Source organism: Aptenodytes forsteri, unplaced genomic scaffold, assembly GCF_000699145.1.
Source record: "Aptenodytes forsteri isolate BGI_AS27 unplaced genomic scaffold, ASM69914v1 Scaffold164, whole genome shotgun sequence".
Classification (NCBI taxonomy): domain Eukaryota; kingdom Metazoa; phylum Chordata; class Aves; order Sphenisciformes; family Spheniscidae; genus Aptenodytes; species Aptenodytes forsteri.
In genome coordinates, this window is record NW_008795527.1 from 2,882,417 (window position 1) to 2,894,751 (window position 12,335).

General features: G+C 36.9%; 1 protein-coding gene across 1 annotated transcript in view; it reads left to right on the forward strand.

Moving 5' to 3' along the window:
• Window positions 1–11,369, forward strand: part of FAM126A (family with sequence similarity 126 member A) — a 28,173-nt gene extending 16,804 nt beyond the window's left edge. The window contains exon 10 of the mRNA XM_009282051.2: window positions 7,948–11,369. Within this exon, the coding sequence (XP_009280326.1) occupies window positions 7,948–8,504 (557 nt within the window). The 3' untranslated portion in view covers window positions 8,505–11,369. The remainder of the gene's footprint in view (window positions 1–7,947) is intronic.
• Window positions 11,370–12,335: the final 966 nt, after the last annotated feature.

Consider the following 12,335-nt stretch of genomic DNA (forward strand, 5'->3'; position numbering starts at 1 on the left):
TCAGCAGTGACTAAAACATCCCTGTGTTATCAACACTGTTTCCAGCACAAATCCAAAACAGAGCCTCATACTAGCTACTATGAAGAAAATTAACTCTATCCCAGCCAAAACCAGCACATTGGGCAAACTAATATAATGGCTTCCATGAAGTAGAAGGTCTGGGCTAAGAAGTAGAAAAAATTGTGCTGAATGTACTGCAAAAGGAGAAACTTTATATTCCACTTCTTCTACCATCTTCAGATGAGGGAAGAGCCGCTGGACCAGCGATCAAAATTGGCAATGGCTTGTTCTGCTGGGCTTGTAATTCTGATGACAGGCTAAGCGAGTGAGTGTAGATAAGAATGCTCTTTTAATAGGTTCAATAAAGATTTTGAAGTATTATCATAAAAATTTCTGTATGATGTGTACTGTATGAGCTTTTGTAGTATATGGACAGTTTGGTTAGAAAAATATTGCCAAGTTACTTGTGAAGGACCAAGAGTTATTTCAGGTAAGTGTTGAGAAAATTATTTATAAATATGCTGGTAGAAGATGACTTTCAAATAATGATAGAGCTTTCTGAGCAGTAATGATACACATCGGTGGTAGTAGTACCAATAATAAGCTGCCAGAGGGGGTGAGGGGCAAAGGTAAAATAAACAAACTTCTTTTCAATTGATTAAAAACTTATTAAAACTGTCAGACAAAGCTGAGGAGCAAAACTTTAGTGTCTTTAACTTGACTGAGGTCCAGTAGCAAGTTATTACTGAAATATCAAGACTGCTAAGGTCTTTATTATTTATTTTCCTTTCTTCAGGCTTACAGTTGTTAAGCAGGGATTATTGACTAGGTGCAAGAAAACTGTACGATAGCTCAGCTTTTAAATGGACAAATGCCCTCTGAAGCTTGGCAATTTTGTCAGCTATTATTTTTGAGTGGTTCTGATGCTTGTTCAAATGAGGTGGTAGAGGGGAACACAGATCAGGGATACTGAGTGCTAGTTCATTCAGAGGAGTTAAAAGTGTATTAAAATAAACATTCCTTTTGTCTTTATGTTTACGGAAAAAATGAAATAAAAATGTTACAGAATCAGTATTGGAACCATCCTTGTAAGAATGCAAATTTTTCAGCAAAAAAAATCTACAGAAATCTAGAAGTTTTTACGATTATTGCCTTCTTGCAGGGGATGATGCTTGGTGAAGTTCAAGGAAAAATGGGTGGGACAAGTGTGCCCTGCAGCAGATAACAGTAAGGTGAAAGGGAAATGAGAATAATAGTAGGACTCATAGAAATGGGGCGGAATGCTGTGTTTTATGGGAGTCTCAAAGCAGGACAAGTTGAGAGAAACAGTGATAATCTAGTTAGTATGACCCAAGTGAGGAGCAGTCAGTGTTTAGGGATGAGGACTGAAAGATTAAGGACTTTTACAAAAAAGCGCTTGTCAACATTTTGTTTGGGTTATTGGGAAAACTTTGGATTTGCCTCAATGGTACAGGATTTAATGAAGTGGAAGAAAATCACTTGGTATAGGGCGGGGGTGGAGGGGAACTTGTATAGCAGGTTGTGGGAGTAGTTGTAAATTTGAAGGCTACATAAACATTAGGCTAGTTTAAAGGCCAAAACTGAGTCTATGGTATCTTTGACTAACTGACTGTCCAATTGTTTTGTTTTTGTTTTAAATGGTAAATGTTCCGTGCATATACCACTTCAGCTAATCTCAAAATTTTCATTATAAAATACTAAGAATATTGTTGTTTGTGACTTGAAAAGCCTTTTTAAAGTCAGAGTGGATGGTCTCCTGATTTCAAAATTCCTAATAACATAATTCAGTGCTCCACAATTCTTGATAAAAGGAAGACATGGAATAGATCTTCAGGGTCAGCATGCAGAAAGAATAATGAGGCTTGTGCTTACAGATGCTTGTTTGAATTAAAATAAATACTGGAATTGGTAGAAATCAGATGACAAACCTTGTACCTCCTGACCATTACTCTCTCCCACAGTGTAAGGGGAGAAAAAATGTATTTGGGGGTTTTATTTTTGTGCTTCAGTATAATAAAAATGGGTTGTACAAATGGATTAGGGGGCTAGAGGAGACAGCTGAGAGGCAGTTTGGTCTTATACATTATGTGGACCAGAAGACCTGATGAAGCAAAGTATCCCTCGGTGAAGCAAGGGCAGCAACTTTCAAACACTAGCTATCTGTGTAAAATAAATAAAAGAATTACAGCCAATCACATTTCCAGCTGAGAAGCACGGGCTTTTTTTTTTATCTTTTAAAAAATTCAGTTTACTATAAAAGTTTTCAGATGTTAGATCTTGCCAGCCTTTGCTAGGACTCTAGATTGAAGTCAGTTTTGAAAAAAGGTCAACTTAACATTTAATCTTATTGTAATACTCAACCCTGTAACTCGTTCATTAGAGCTGTAACTTAGAAGGACTTTTTTAAAAATCGAATTGGTATTGTGAATTTGGATTTCTAAGGTAGCTACTTCAGAGGTACTAAAGGTGAAGGTCATTTGCAAAATGGATCTATCTAATCACAAATGGATAGTATTTATAGAGTCAGTTGATACTAGCCACCAATTATCAACAAATTATTTAGTGCTATTGAATTGGATTGCCTATAAATCATAAAGCTTAAAGAGGCGCATTAGCTCCTCTGTCTAGCATTAGTTTTTTTGTGGCATTCGTATTTTAAAAACAAGCCTTGAGTGGCATCTCCATTTTCAATCACAAGTAGAGGAAAACCAGAAAAATTATACAGTGTGTAAGGGACATAAACACCTAAATGAATGGTTATTTATGGAAGCTAGGAAAAAAACAAAGTAAGCCCTAGCAATGTTTTCCTTACTAATGTAAAATCTGCCCCATAAAAGGGTTGCTCGGGGAAAAACTCCTGTGTGTAGAGGTAATGCATGTAAGAGAAATACCCTGATATAACAGACTGAGTAAAAAGAGCTAAGCAGGTGTTGGTGAGATACATAACACAAAAACAGAGACATCAACTAGAGAAGAAGGACAAGATTTTTTTTTTTCCCCATTGCAGAAATTGACTTTGTAATATACAAGGTTTAGAAACATTAGTCTTAGAAAATTCTCTCCACAGTCATTCATACTTTTTTGAAACAGTATTAATTCCTGAAATAGTTTTAATTTTTATTTTTCTAGGAATCTGGAATGAATGTTAATTTGGGGATATAAGCTTGATGCTTTTGTGAATAATTCAAAATGCTAACATTGTTGTGCAGGAAATGCAGCTTGAGCTCGTGGTTAAAACTGAATTGCAATCCAAATGGGCAGTTTGCCTGTGCGATCTGAGGTAAATGGTGTAGGCAACCATAATAAGGTAGACTATGACTGAAATATCTTTTGAATTAATTCTTAGCAACTAGTAATCATGAAATGCACTATCAAGGTTGGCTGTACTACTCAAAGCATTCAGAAGTGTGTCTCCAAATGCATTTTCCTTCAACTGCTATGGGCATATTTATATTAACTTTCATACTGACATAATTATTCAGTTTTGTCTCTACGCTATTTAGCAGTGTCCTTTGTTTTCTGTTGCGCTACATTGCCTTGTGCACTGGGTATTAATATCTCTTTCTCAAAGGATAGACCCCCAGAGTTGTCCAGCTTGAAGCAGTATTGTCTTCAAAACCAAGCACTACGAAACTGAAGGTTTGTTTTAGGTGTTCTTAGAAGTTTTAAAGTAAGGATGGGATGCTACTATGAAGGACATGGATTGTGTAGTCTTATCCCTACCATGAGACTGTAGATATGATAGACAGTGTTAATAGGAGTTGAGATACCCAGTATCCCATTTTTTCATTAATTTCCTCCTGTTGTTCAATGTTAAACTCAGAGAAAGGTATATTCCCTTTCATTAGAAGTAGTTAATAGCACTTAACTAAAAGATCACACATAACTGTGCTGCGTAAAACTCTTTAAGTTTTTTGTTTTTTTTTCCCCAGTTCATTGTGGTAACGGTTGCACAGCTGTGGGAATGCAGCAATGAAGGGTAAAGTGCTGATATCACAGTAGGATATTACATTTAGAAATGCACACCACCAAACAACAATAAGTATCGCTATTATACAAAATCTGTAACAAAAGAATTCTTCCTCTGATTTCTGCTGTGCACTCTGAGTCTCCTTTCTTTGGAGCTGGATGCTGTAATTTAGTGCTTTTCTGCCCTTGGTGGGGAAGGGACTGACAGTAAGCTCTGTTCCACCCTCTCCTCTTTCTGGTGTCCTGGCTCTAAATGAAGTTTCTAGCAGAATCGACTTATGCATATGGAGATCAGTGGATCCTGGGAAGAAGTTCTGCTGAAATAAGGTGCCTGTAGCTGCACTGACGGGGTAGCAGGAAGGCGTTTGAAGATTGCCATAGGAGAGGCACAGGTACCTCACCCTAGTAACATTAGACCAATGAGGCCAGTCAGAGCGTTGATCTTCTCTCCTCACTAACCTTTCTGCTCCTATGTTTTTAGAAAAAAGGCTATATTTGATGGTGGCATTATTATTATTATTATTTATTTATTTTTATTACTATTGCAGCTCACGGTGCTCGGTTGTTACCTTTGTTACTGACGATAGAAGACTGGCAGAAAGTGCTGTTAGAAGGAGTAACACTTGAAAACAGTTCAAACTTGAGTTTCCTGCTGAATACCAGGAAGTTAGTGGCTAATAGCACCGATTATTATATGCGATTTCCCTTGGATAGTACAACTTGTTAAATAGATTCTTTCATTAGTAGTTGACTAAATCATGATACTTAGCATTTGCAGGTAAAATCAGGGATAGCTCTTACACCAGGGGACAATGATGTCTGTCCCTACCAGAATAACCTTCTAGCTCTGAGACTTAATTCATTGTCATGATAAGTGCAGACAGCACAAATGCTAGCAAAAAGCCCAGTGCTGTAGCCCGCTTGACCTAGAAGTACACTGTGCCTGCACAAGAGTCCTCAGTGCCGGGACAGGGGGAAGAGAGGATCCCCTCCAGTTGAAAAGCATTAGAGCTGCCTCTGTGAAAAATCATCTCATCATAAATTCCTCTGGTTTTGGACTTCATACTGTCAGTTAAATGTCTGTACTGCCAGCTTCTGTCACATGCAGTAGCAAACTGGCAGTATAGTCTGGGTGGTCCTTACTTAATCCTCAGGTCTGAAAGAGCTGCATTATGAATAAAACACAGGGACTCAGTTGAGCTTTATTCTGAGCTGTGCTTTTAGTTCATTTTTAGTCTTGTCAAGGTTGTGGCCATAGTGTTTGCATATATTATACATATATAACACATATAGAATATATAACTATATAGCATATAGTGTAGTTCTCGCTCTTCACTTGTATTTCCATGGTTTACATCTTCACGGAGGATGTGCCGTGACTATCTGTAACTGATGGCTTCTCTTTTTTTCTTCTCCAGGTCATCTAAATGCAGTTTTGTGGTTGTAGAGCTAGTGCTGATAAAGCAATTCTGAATACTTTTTAAAAGACCTTCAGATACTGAGAATACTTCAAACACTGTGGAGCTGACAGGTCACTAGGATTGTAACTTGTTACTTGCATATACTTGGAATTTCCATAAAGTTTCAACTCCCATTTTTATTTTCACTTTTTTTGCTCTCAGCAGTTCATCCTTCTCAAACCTGTCTTCATCTAATGTAGACAGGCATCTTTTCAGTTGGGATTTGTTTTACCAGGACCTTGTAGGAACTATTATATTCTTATCACTAAATATCATTATTTAATCTCTTGTGCTTACACACAACCACCATTCTCTCACTTTGAGTAGCAGTGGAGCTTTCTGTTTGCTTGGGGATTTTTGGCTATGTCTGCAGGAATCTTTGACTGTCTTGAAATAATTTTTTGGCCAGGCTGAGCACTTGTATATCTGCTGTTGATGACTTACCCAGATGAAAAGAAGTAATCTTAGAACCAAGCTGCATTGGGTTTTGCCTTAATTTCTTTTTTTTTTTTTTTCCCCCCAGTGCTGCAGAAAGTTTTGCTGCTTTCCCCTCCCCCCAGCTAAATCATCCCTGTTTTCTCAACTGTACTGAGTTACTGACTTGTGTGACACAAATAAGTTTATTGCAAACTAATTTAGTTGTAAGCTCATATAAGAAGCTTAAAAAGGCTGAGGAGATCAACACTCATGTTATATTATTAGTAGGTGGCAAAAACTGCAGTAAAACTCCATAGGTTTTATCTTAATAAATTGTTTTTAGTAACTGGAGAATTTTCTTACTTGTAAATATTTTTCTGGTGGAAAATAGTTTTTTGAAATGAAAATGGAAGTCAAAGTGAACTTGAGTTGGCTTAGTTGTTTCACTGTTAGTTTTCAGGCTGACCACTGTGCAGCATCATGACATTTTATGTGTGGAATTTCTAGTCTTACATGATAACACATGAAGTTGATACACCATTTCATTGTTAAAAGAAGTTTCACTTTAGCACGGTGATAAAGAGAATATAATCATAAAAGTGAATTATGGAGGGTTCTTTGATTTCTGATAATATCTGAATGTTTGTTTCATGATCCTCAGAAATTTCAATTTTGGAAGATCAAGCATATGGGGCTTTCCAGTATGTGGGTGCAGGCCAATAATTGGAAGACTGAAGCCTGCAATTTAGAAATAAAGCAAAATTCCATACTTGCTAATGTTGCTAATTAACGAGAGGTTAATACGTGAGCATCTGCTTTAATTCATAATGCTTTAGTCATCTGTATCTACTGGCTTTTGTTTCATGTTTTGTTTCAGACATCTTTTGTTTTTTTTTCTTATCCATCTTTAATTCTAGAACAACCAGAGAATGGTAATGATGCTACTGAATTGGGCAACTTTATCATACCTGAGATTAGTGTCACAAGTGTGGCTGGAGAGAGGACCGGGAATGGGGAAAAGAGCAGAGCACTAGCAGAGAATGATGTTCAGCATTTACAGGGAGTACAGGAAACAGCTGCAGATCCTAGAACTGACAGCAAAGGCATGCCAGAAATCAGGAGGCAAAAATCTGTAAGAAAAATGATGGAGGATGGAATAAACTCATCTGGCAGAGTGCAGTTTTAGCAGAGCACTTGTAGCTGCACTCTAAGGTACCACTGTTGATTGAAAGGGTCACTGCTGCATGTTTGGAGAATTAAAGTATGCAGTTAATATATTTGCATGTGTAATAACACAAATGCATGTATTGCACACAGCTTTGTCTGTGCCACAGACAATGACAACATACTTACAAGTAGATTTATTTAATCTGGAGAAAATACACTGTGAGACTCAACATACCTTTGAGTTTATTAAGCATATTTATTGGGTTTACAAAATCCAGTGATCAGTGGTATGAAGAATCCGTCAAAATGGATGTGAAAAGTATCTCGCTGTGTACCTCAGATTTCCCAAATTCCACCTTTCATGGTATACTGGAGATCTCATGTTGTGCTTGAGTTTCAAACTCATATCACCAAACCTATGATGCAGAAGGTGACCTTTCAGTCCTAAAGCATTCTTGGGTTGCTAAACGTGCAGGTGCCATATTGGGTGTCCTGGGGTATTGATCACATACCTTCATAATCAACGAGCTTTGCAAAATCATGAATTGGAGCACTTGCTCAAAATAAGATTTACACTTTTTTTTGTTCTTTGTGGTATCTTCTAATCTATAAGTTTCTAATCTCCTGCATGAATTAACAAGACTGCATTTTTTTTTTTTTTTCAAAATCACTACAAAATGAGATTCTGGGCATGCTTTTTGATCTAGTTAATGCAGCATTATTTGCTGTAACTTTATATCCTAATGAACCTTAATTCCAAAATCTAGTGGAATAGGTAAGTGTTTTGTTTTCTGTTCTCTGTTCTATTGCTGTATGGCTTCATGCTTGTAAATATCAAAATCTAGGAATACATAAAATCAATAAATGTGAGAAAGTCAGTTGCTAATTCTTTATTTCTTTTTCTACCATGCAGGTAATACTGATTTAGCAATGCAAGAAGAACTGATAGAAGTGTCTGAAACTGATGAAGGGTTTTACTCTAGGGCTACTTCTAGTACAAGTCAGTCTGCCCTATCTAACAGCAGCAACATGAGCGGTAAAAACCTTTTGGGGAAGAGCCAACGAAGGTCTGGAGGAAGCAAAGCCGGAGGAAAAGAAAAAGAAGGAGAAACCTGCAGAGAACACTTGTCACGAAAACAAACTCAGAGAGCCATGAGTGAGAATCTAGAGCTTGTCTCTCTGAAGAGACTGACACTGACAACTAGCCAGTCCCTGCCTAAGCCTGGCAGCCATAGTCTGGCCAGAACGACCACTACTGTGTTTAGTAAATCCTTTGAACAGGTCAGTGGTGTCACAGTTCCAAATAACCGTGGTGGTGTATCTGGTACAGAGGCAAACAGGTTTTCAGCTTGCAGTCTTCAGGAGGAAAAACTGATATACGGAACAGAAAGAACAGATCTTCCGATTTTAAGCAAGCAACCTAATCAGCAGCGACCTCCTAGTATTAGCATAACTTTGTCAACAGATTGATATTAAATTGGCAAGTATGAAAAATAAAATATTGAGGGTTTATGCTGATATTGGTACATTGGTACATTAAGCTTCTTAATATGCTATACATACTTTCTTAAACCTCAAGCCCATAAATTCTTATTTGGCTCGCATTTAACAGTAATAGTGAATAGACAACAGTTGTAATTATTTTGCGTCAATTTCTAATAGCTTGGAACGTTCCTCTTTGACTTACTGTGTTTATGCACCTGATTGCTTACGGCTTCATGTGAAGCTTACAGCTTTACCAGTTTAACAAGATTGGTCATTTAGCCACTGACGGAGATGTGTGGCTTTTTGCAGATGCACAGTACGGGAACAAATAGAGCCTCTTTCCCAGATTCTACTTTTTTGGTACCACTTGGCATAGGCAAAACCGCAAGTACTTGTCTTATTTAAGAGGACTCTCGCAGCGTGGGCATGAAACTTTGGAACAGCATTGTAAGAACAAACATTCTCTTATGTTAGCCATGAGAAAGCTGTGCTTACATGTAAGGTTAAAGCTAGAAGCATCAGTTCAGTGTTTGATGTTATGGCAGTTTTTGTAATAGTAGTTAGTACACATTGCAGTGTTCATACTTCTTTATGCCTATGAGTCTGAATTACAGATGCATTTTGGTTTTTCTATACGTCTTTGAAACTGGGCCAAAAGTCATACAGCAGCACTTGTGGATCGGAGTTCTTATCAGTTGCTATAGTAGTCACTCTTTAGACTTACAAATTGTGTGACAGACTGACTTTCTTTCAGATACTTAAATATCAGCCACAAAGCTATTCATTGAAAAGTCGCTGTCATCAGTGTTTTTATTTATGTGCTTATGTAACAATGTTATGTAGGAAATAAGGTATGAGCCCTTTGCACTGACTCAAGCAAATCAGGAGTGTGAACGTGTTTAACATGAACTTCTTACTTGACACTAAGAGAATACTACCAAAGGATGTGTACTTTCAGTAATTTGCAAGCACAAAGGGAAATTATAATGTAAATATAACTAGCACTGTAATTCCTAGTCTTTTATATCTCTTATTTTTCTAGTTTGAAATTCTAAAACAGCAGTCTGTTTAAGGTTACCTAACCTTTAACCTGCAGTTAATTTGGTGACCTTGTTTGATACCAACTTTTATAACATTAAGATTTTAATTAAAAATGGACATTAAAACTTCTTATGCAGAAATTTGGAGAAGCAATAGCTGACAAAACCACTCCAGTAGCACTGATTAGCTGATAAACAGACGATATATTATTATGGGTGGAGAAATAGGATGAAGATCTAAGGCATAGTCATTCCCAACTGTCCAGATTTCTGCAGCTAGTGATCCCTTATTGTCAAGAACCTGGTAACAAAACAAACACTAAAATTCTGGTGGACTTTCCTATTTTCCTGAAGATAAGTTTAGATATCCCTTTTTGACTTAAACTGAAGCACAAGTAACTTTTAAGCAGCTAATGTTATTCAGGTTTATAGCAATTAATAAGCTGGTTAATTAATGATGAGATGAGGAGACATAGTTGATAGGGAAAAGTAAGTTGTATAATTCTACTTCTAGGACTGCAGGCTCTGTGTGTACATTTCTTAATATTCACCAAAGTCTGTGGAATAGCTGCATCAGTCTATAGATGTCTGTCTTCACCTGAGAGCCTGAGTTTAAATGAATGTGCTGCACTTTCTCATTCTTCAGGTTGTTGTGTGACACTGTTCTGTTCTAGTAATGCAGTATTTCCCCTTTTTACAGTGAAGTGTTTTCTTAATTGTACGTGGAAACTTACAGTCCTAATGTATAAACTAAAGTTTGTCCTGTTTAGTGCTTAATACTTTGGCCAGTGAAATAAACTGGTTCTTTGAAGTTGTATGTTTTTGTAAATACTTTGTACAGCACAAAATTTTGCCTCTTTTTTACAGGTTTTTCTGGAATACACATTAGACAGCACATTTGTTTAAGATTGACTAATACATGTGGCTGCTGGAGCATGCATAACCACAAGCAGTAGAAGGGGTTTAGGCAGCTGATAGCAGATGTTGGCTAGCACTACGCATACTGAATGTAGAGCTCTTCCTTTCCTTGAAATTTGTTCTAGATGTTAAGAAGAAATAACCTGCAGAACTTACAGCTGCCTGCTGATCTGCTCTTGCAGCGTAGCATTTAGGAATACTTTGGAAACACTTTACAGTAATTAAAATTGAAACATAAACTAGAACAAATAAACAGAATTGCAATTGACAAATGTTTGTTTTGAACAGTATTAATTGTGAGTTAGTGTTGAGGGACTAGAATTTTTAAGTAATTCTACTGGTTTTGTTTTGTTTCATTTAGTTCATGACTGTTATCTCCACAGACACTCTTTCAAGCTGGGTGTTGGTGTAAAAGATGTTTATTATACTGGGAAGATTTAGTCACTTTAGCTATAAATAATTAGAATTTTGAAGGATCTACAATGCCATAAAATGTAGATATGTAACATAATGTTTACAATACTGTTGGCTACAAGTCACAGTGTTAAAGTAAAGTTAGTTTATCCATTTATTTTATCCAGCTAATTATTCTAACTGTGGTCTGGCTTGAACCCAAGGCATAGGCTCATATTGGTACAACTGAAATTACATAAATCTTCATACTTTTCTGAGAAAATGATAAAAGGAAAGGTTCTTGATGCTAAAGGCTGCTGTTCCTGTACATATCTGGCTTCATATTAATATGTATGTATTGGAGCCACTTATACAATGAGCATGTTTTTGTGAACTGACACCACACCTTGATACCTATCGAGTCTAAACAATTTCTTTTCTGATGTGAGTAATAGAACTTCCAGTTGTGCTTCTTTCTTTTCCTAAAAATGGAAAAGAAAAAAAAAAAGGCAGGCTAGGGGAGAGGGAGGGCAGAATTATTTGTTGTCCAAATATCCATGGTGCAGGATTGGGGGGGGCGAGAAGTAGGGCAGGAAGCAGATATATTAATTATGTAATGAAATATCTAAAATTGTCAAGCTCTTGGGTTTTGAGCATTATCTGATCACTTTAGACTGATGAATGAAAAATACATTTCAAAGAAGTAGACGTCTTCTAACAGCGTAAGGAAAACCTATTAAGACATCCCATATTGTAGTCGACCCGGGAGTGGGTAGTTCTGATGAATACGCTCCAAACATACAAGGCTGCAACATTCTCGGGGAAAAATGTTATGTAGGAGTGAATCATCTCAAATTATAATCAGAGAATTTGTTTTAATGCTGACATTTATAACTGACCTTACTGTTTTAAAGCAAAGGGCACTGATTCCAATGATGGCTTTGAACAGCAACACTTTCAAAACTCTGTTGAAGCTGAGAAGATTTATTTTTGTTGTGAGAATCTGTAACACCTGCGCAAAAAGCGTATGGCCTCTAACCACTTGCTGTAGAGCTGCAATGACTTTTCTGAAGGGAGTGAAATGTCCTTGAATACCTGACAGATTTGACAGGTACAGAAATACATAGCTATTTTACCCACACTTCTCTCTAAGGAGGTCTCTTCTGATTTCTGAGGATTCTAGAAATTTCTAAATTATGTCCGATATCTTTTGTCAGTGTTTGAGGCTTACAGTGCTGTACATAGGTGTGTAATATATTGCCTTTTCTATTTGTATAATTCTACTTCTAAGACTATAGATGTGTACATTTCTTAATATTCACCAAAGTCTGGAATAGCTGCATCAGTCTATAGATGTCTGTCTGCACCTGAGAACCTGAGTTTAAATGAATGTGCCGCACTTTCTCATATTCTTCAGTTCCTTGTGTGACACCATTCTGTTTTGGTAAAGCAGTATTTCACCTTT